The sequence below is a fragment of the Malus sylvestris genome, chromosome 17 (genome assembly GCF_916048215.2).
Source record: "Malus sylvestris chromosome 17, drMalSylv7.2, whole genome shotgun sequence".
Lineage (NCBI taxonomy): Eukaryota > Viridiplantae > Streptophyta > Magnoliopsida > Rosales > Rosaceae > Malus > Malus sylvestris.
In genome coordinates, this window is record NC_062276.1 from 33,741,970 (window position 1) to 33,748,481 (window position 6,512).

At 38.9% G+C, this 6,512-nt stretch overlaps 1 protein-coding gene and 1 non-coding gene across 2 annotated transcripts; one reads left to right on the plus strand and one right to left on the minus strand.

The window, feature by feature from the left end:
* Positions 1-243: 243 nt before the first annotated feature.
* On the minus strand, positions 244-348 carry LOC126612696 (U6 spliceosomal RNA). The gene has a single exon (XR_007619266.1). It is a non-coding gene; the product is annotated as a U6 spliceosomal RNA (small nuclear RNA).
* Positions 349-1,502: 1,154 nt separating this feature from the next.
* Positions 1,503-6,008, plus strand: LOC126610766 (cathepsin B-like protease 2). The gene is made up of 11 exons (XM_050278896.1): positions 1,503-1,718; positions 1,897-1,950; positions 2,085-2,165; positions 2,304-2,460; positions 2,587-2,591; positions 2,683-2,757; positions 2,856-2,981; positions 3,766-3,984; positions 5,285-5,398; positions 5,480-5,515; positions 5,635-6,008. Exons 1-11 carry the CDS (start codon positions 1,632-1,634, stop codon positions 5,770-5,772), a joined length of 1,092 nt encoding a protein of 363 aa, XP_050134853.1. The 5' UTR covers positions 1,503-1,631; the 3' UTR covers positions 5,773-6,008.
* The last annotated feature ends 504 nt before the right edge of the window (positions 6,009-6,512 follow it).

Consider the following 6,512-nt stretch of genomic DNA (forward strand, 5'->3'; position numbering starts at 1 on the left):
TTTTGTTTCTGAGAACTCACAAGTAACTTCCCAGTGGGTCACCAATCATGGGAGTGTTTTAGCCACCTTCTCGCTTAACTTCAGAGTTCCGACAGAACCCAAAGCCAGTGAGCTCCCAAAAGGTATCGTGCTAGGTAGGGATGGAAATATCCATTTAAGGATCACTCCCCTGGGCGATGTGGGATGTCACAATCCACCCCCCTTAAGGGCCCGACGTCCTCATCGGCACACTTCCGGCCATGGATGGCTTTGATACCATTTCTAGATTTATGCGTGTCATCCTTGCACATGGGCCATGCTAATCTTCTTAGTATCGTTCCAATTTTTATCGGATGTCTTTGTCACATCCCCGCCTAGGGTGGACCATTTCCCAGGCCTGCTCCATCACCGTAGCACGATATTGTCCGCTTTGGACCCCGACCACGCTTTCACGATTTTGTTTCTGGGAACTCACGAGCAACTTTCCAGTGGGTCACCCATCATGGGAGTGCTCTGGCCACCTTCTCGATTAACTTCAGAGTTCCGACGGAACCCGAAGCCAGTGAGCTCCCAAAATGCCTCGTGCTAGGTAGGTATGAGAATATGCATTTAAGGATCATTCCCCTGGCGCGATGTGGGATGTCACAAGCGTCGTCACTGGTCCATTGAATGCTTGTTAGGTCTAGAGTTTATCTCTTTTGAAATCAATACACACAGTTTTAGTGGTGTCATTGATCTGTTAATGTCACATGTTCAAAACTACCACAACTATCCAATAAACGTTTGTCATATGTCGTCATCGGTTGCATGAGAATATGTCTCTTTAAACGTGACATTTCATTAATATCATCTAAATGTTGTGTTTAGAAAATTCATTTGATTTGGAGACTATTTTACATTCATATCTGTCAAACAAACCAATGATTATAGTAATTCATACGGGATGACTAAATAATCTTGAGATTGAATGAATTTTTCTAAGATGATAGTTATATGATAATAAAGAGAATGAACAACTATGATTATAATATTTCCAAACCTTTAAGGAAAGGGAACTTCATTTTTTTACTTCAAAATAATGGGATTAGTTATGGGGCTCACACCACATCGAACTTCATAATTATCTTTGCAAAAAATTAATTCAATTCGAAACTATTTGTCCATTTAATTATCATGAATTTTTTTAATATTTTTTAGAATATAATGTTTGTCAATTTATTTGAATTCAATTAAATGTCGCAAACATTTTTAATTTAGCTAGTGTTTTGTAAAGATGATTTATGAGGAGTACGAGGAAAGTAATTATCCTTACAAACTGGCGGATGAGGAAAGTTTTGCAAAGACCAATGCTGGATGGGCACTTAAAGGCAGTAGCCAGCCGGCCCATAATGTTTTACACAAATATCAAGGCTAAGTCATTGTCGACGTGTCGTGCAACAATCTCTTTAATCCCACCAATAACATTTCCATATAATTTTTTCTGACAAGCGACCAACAACGTAAATAAATAGATAAATAAATAAATAAATAGCAAAAGGAGGATACAAGGAGAAGACGGGAAGCGAGAGAATAATTATCTTTCCTGGAGTCGAGTCCTTGTTAACAAAGAAAGACTTGATAGGAAGATAGAAAGGGGGAGTGGAGGGAGGAAGATGGCTACCATAAGAATTCCGCAGGTGTATTTTGCTGCTGCGACTTGTCTGTTACTTTTAGGGGCCATCTCCAGCTTTCAACCACAGGTAAGTTGGTCTTGTCAATTAGTCTCCTTTGATCTTATCCCCTGTTTGTTCTGTTTCCTTTCTTTGACTCATAATCAATTATATGAATATGGTGAGAATTGGAGTTTCAATTGTTGAAGCTAACGCCAGTCGTTGGTTGCTGGCCAAAAATCAAACTAACGTTTAACACTCTCCACAGTTGATTGCAGCCAAACCACTTTCCAAGACTAAGCTTCAATCTCCTATTCTTCAGGTTTTTCTCTTTTGCTTCCTCATCTATCAATGCTATGGATAATACAATACCTGTTTTTTTTGGGGGGTTGGGGGTGTTAGGCTAATAACTGAGACTTCCATTCCATTATTAATTTGTGATTCACCCCCAAACAGGACTCGATCATTAAACAGATAAATGAAAACCCCAAGGCTGGATGGGAAGCTGCCATGAATCCTCGATTCTCCAATTACACTGTGAGTCTTTCAACCCCAAGGATCTTATTATGCTCACATTTAAACGAATTTCCTGCCCTCCTATTGCCTCACAGATGCATCTATTGCTTATTTTTGTATTACTACTAGGTCCCAAGATTTTTCCTTTTCTTTCCACAGGTTAGCCAGTTTATGCACCTCCTGGGAGTCAAACCAACACCCCAAAAGGACTTGCAGAGTTTTCCTATCAAAACTTATCCAAAATCTCTCAAGTTGCCAAATAATTTTGATGCCAGAACCGCTTGGCCTCAGTGTAACACCATTGGAAGAATATTAGGTCAGTTGGTGATTTCGTTTTATATGTTGTTATCCCGCTTTTTCTTTGATTTAAAAATTCAAAGGCAAAAGGTGCTGATGAATTCCCCTTTTTATGTCAAATGCTGGATCAATTTCTTTAATGAAGATCAGGTAATAATTTGTCCTACATCCCAATGATATATTGTCCAATAAATTGATGCCGAAAATTCAAGGGGAAAATTTGGTTTTCCTGGAAATATAGGGTCACTGTGGCTCTTGTTGGGCTTTTGCTGCTGTTGAAGCACTATCAGATCGTTTTTGTGTCCATTATGGCATGGTAAAAGCTGCACTCTTTCTCTTTTCCATTTCTAATTTACATTGATTTCTTTTGTATATTTTGTTCTCTTTTTTAATTTGCTTTATGCTTTATTGCAGAATATCTCTCTGTCTGTTAATGATCTCCTAGCGTGTTGTGGTTTCATGTGTGGAGCTGGTTGTAATGGGGGATATCCAATTTATGCTTGGCGGTACTTTATCCACCATGGTGTTGTCACTGAAGAGGTAGCAAATTCATGTACCAATCCTACCTCTCCAGTGGAATCTCAAAACGATAGTAGATAAACCTTACCTCTGTTCTTGCATCTGCCTATTATGCCATCATTTGTAGAACTATTGTCAGATACATAATGTTTTCAAGATCATAATCAGTACCAATCCTAACCTTCACATCAAATGCAAGTCTACCTTTGATATTGAAATGATATCTTAGTGCTCTCTTACCTTAGAACTCGAAGCCTTCTTGCAACATAAGAACCATTCCCAAACCTTGCTCCCAAGCTCAGTCTTCCTCCATTAGAATGACTGTCACTGCTTACTTTAGAATTAAAAGTTTTTCTTGCGATGTAGGTATAATTCTTAGCTCATCCTAATTCCTAAACAAGGAGGTCAGCATAACTGCAGAAAATAAGGGAGGTCATTGTGTTACCTAAAGACAATGGGTTCCTTTGTATTTCCAACCAATTCTCACCCAAAAGGGAAGTCCAACTCTCGCAACATAGGGACCATTCCTAACCCTTGCATTAAAAGCGTACTGTTCTTCCATTGTTAGAATGATTGTCAGTGCACGCGAATTGCAAGTCTTTCTTCTCACTTAGGAATAATTCCGTAGTTCATCCTAAACAGGGAAATCAATATAACAAAAAAAAAAAGAGGTCCCTGTGTTAGTCTCTCCATTTAATCTGCACCAGTCCCGTCTGATATAAAATTTAAGGGTTCTTTCTTTCATTAGGTTCATAAACAACTTTTTAATACTGCATGAAGTCCTGATTAGTGTTCCATCTGGCAGTGTGACCCATACTTTGATTCAACTGGCTGCTCGCACCCTGGTTGTGAGCCTGCGTATCCGACTCCAAAGTGCGTTAAAAAATGTGTAGATGGGAACCAGATCTGGAAGAATTCAAAGCGTTATAGTATCAGTGCGTATAGAATCAACTCTGATCCTCACAGTATCATGGCAGAGGTTTATAGGAATGGACCAGTTGAGGTTGCATTCACTGTTTACGAGGTAAGTTCTTGTTCCATAATTGAAAACAGCAATTTAGGTGTACAATGTTCTTAACACTTTCTGTCCTTTTCTCTTTTCCTTTTCCTCCCCATTTGTGATATTGGAAAAGAACTAAATATGATTATTTGCCTTCTTCATATGATTATCAGTCTTCACTGAGATTTCAACTCCTAATGCATTGATGGCCTGGCACTCCAAACTTGATATAATCTTATAACATTTTCAAGAACATTTTACGTCTCTTCACAACTATCATTCATATTAAAAGTGAAGGGGTTTTGGGGAGAAACTAGGGGGAGAGAGGGTGGCGCAGGGGGTGATAATACCTACAGAGTTGCAGCTTTTTTTCATTGAACACAACTGAGTAGTATGCATGAGCCGAGTGTGACACTGTAATGAACACAACTGAACTCATGGTCAGCTAAAAGTCAAGAAGATTAGAGAAAAAAAAAATATGGCATCATCACTTTGCATAAACAAATTATATCCCCATTTGAGCAGTCTTATCTTTGCTGTCAATTTGGTCATCAGACTTTATCCTAAACTTAATTCAGGATTAACCCTCATATACTATCTTGGATATGTGATCCTTGATTCTCCGGTGTCCTTGGTATTGTGGTTGCAGTGGGATAAGGAAATGGGATTGTGTTGGATAATTCCAAAGGATTCTTTCTCTTTTCAGTGAATCTTTTGCTATCTCTTGGAAGGGTAAGAAATCAAAGGTGATGTGGAGTTGTATGATTGCTCTGGTTTCATTTATTTGGATGGAAAGAACCGAAAGATTTTTGAAGATTATGGTGGCACTATGGAGTATAGTTAAGTTTGGTCGGCTCTTTGAGCTTCAGTTTCCCCCAATTCAAAAGGAATTGCATCTCCTTAATCTGCCTATTGGAAAGCTGCCATGTCCTAGTTCTGGTTAGGCCTTTTGTTCTTTTCAGTTGGGATGTTTTTGTCTCAGTTCTGCTTCATCTTTTTAGGGGTGGTCTGGCCACTGCCTTTTGTTCTTTTCCTCTCTTTATTCCTTAAGCTTTCTTTCCGAAGAAAACAAAAAGTGTGTTGGTTTTTCTGTTAAATGTCATGACATGTGAAATGCCAAGTTTATATACTAGGAACTTTGATGACCAGTAGCAAGAAATTGACATTTAAAGAACAAACAACGGGAATTGTTATTGACACTCCAAACTTTGTATATTTAGAAAGAAAAATACTCTTATGCGGAGTGCACAATTAGATTTTTGGAATGCCAATAATAGTTCGCTAAACTCAACGCAAATTTTGTTTTGTTTAAACTGTTTTACAGGACTTTGCACACTATAAATCAGGAGTTTACAAGCATGTTAAAGGTGATGTATTGGGAGGTCATGCTGTTAAGCTAATTGGATGGGGGACAACCAATGATGGAGAGGACTATTGGGTATGTCTATGCACTGGTATTTTCTGCAACCAGAATTTGTCTTCTAACACTAGTTGTTGACCGTGCACTCATGTGTTTCAGCTTCTGGCGAATCAGTGGAATAGAAGCTGGGGTGATGTATGTCTCAATTAAATTGTTTATTTGTTTTGAAACAACTATGGATAACAGTTATACGTGGCCTCTCAGATCCTAAAGCACAAACTAATTGTGTATGCGTAATTGCATATGGTGTGCAGGATGGCTACTTCAAGATCAGAAGAGGAACAAACGAGTGTGGAATTGAAGAAGACGTGGTTGCCGGTTTGCCTTCATCCAAAAATTTTATAAGCCAAGTTGCCAGTGTGGATGCTGTTGCGGCTGGTGTGTCAGTTTGATAGACATCATTCGGTATCTGGTGTAAACCAATTACAAATTGGTTTGTCACTTCCACTGTGTTATGCCACTGCTTTTCACGTTATAAATAAATAAAGTAAAAACATAAAGCGAGGGAGCGATAACACTTCTCAATCTCTCTCCCATGCGTACCTTTACATGATTTGTTGCATTCATAATATTTGTACGCTTGTTCTGCTCCCATTAGAAAGGGCGAATAAAAACTGAACGTAATTTACTTCCTCTGTTTGCTGGAGTAACCAATTGGTACTTGGTCTTTATTAACTTATTTCTAAGCAAAGATTAATTAACAAATTAGGTTATTTCTAAGCAAAGATAAATCTTTAAGTTCCTAAAACCAATTCAAAACAAATCGTAATACCAAATTAAATTGGAAAATTTATAGGAAAATTTAGTGCAGAAAGTTTGAAGAGGTGGGTTTTTGGAACCGATATCAACCTGCCACCATCAACTGAAATTTGGATTGGTTGCGCCGCGGTCACCGCTGTCGTGGCCACCACCTAAAACTACTACATCCACCCTTACACTATTGCCAACATCACCACCGTCATCGCTGCCACCGTCAAGTATACACCACTCTCCACCAGCATTAATGCCCCTACACCGCCAATTACCCCATCAATGTCGATGCCACAGCTGCCAGCGCTGCCATCACCGTGGTTGTTGTCACCACTCTCACTACCATGTTCGTCTTTGTTATTGCATTTTTACTTTTCATACC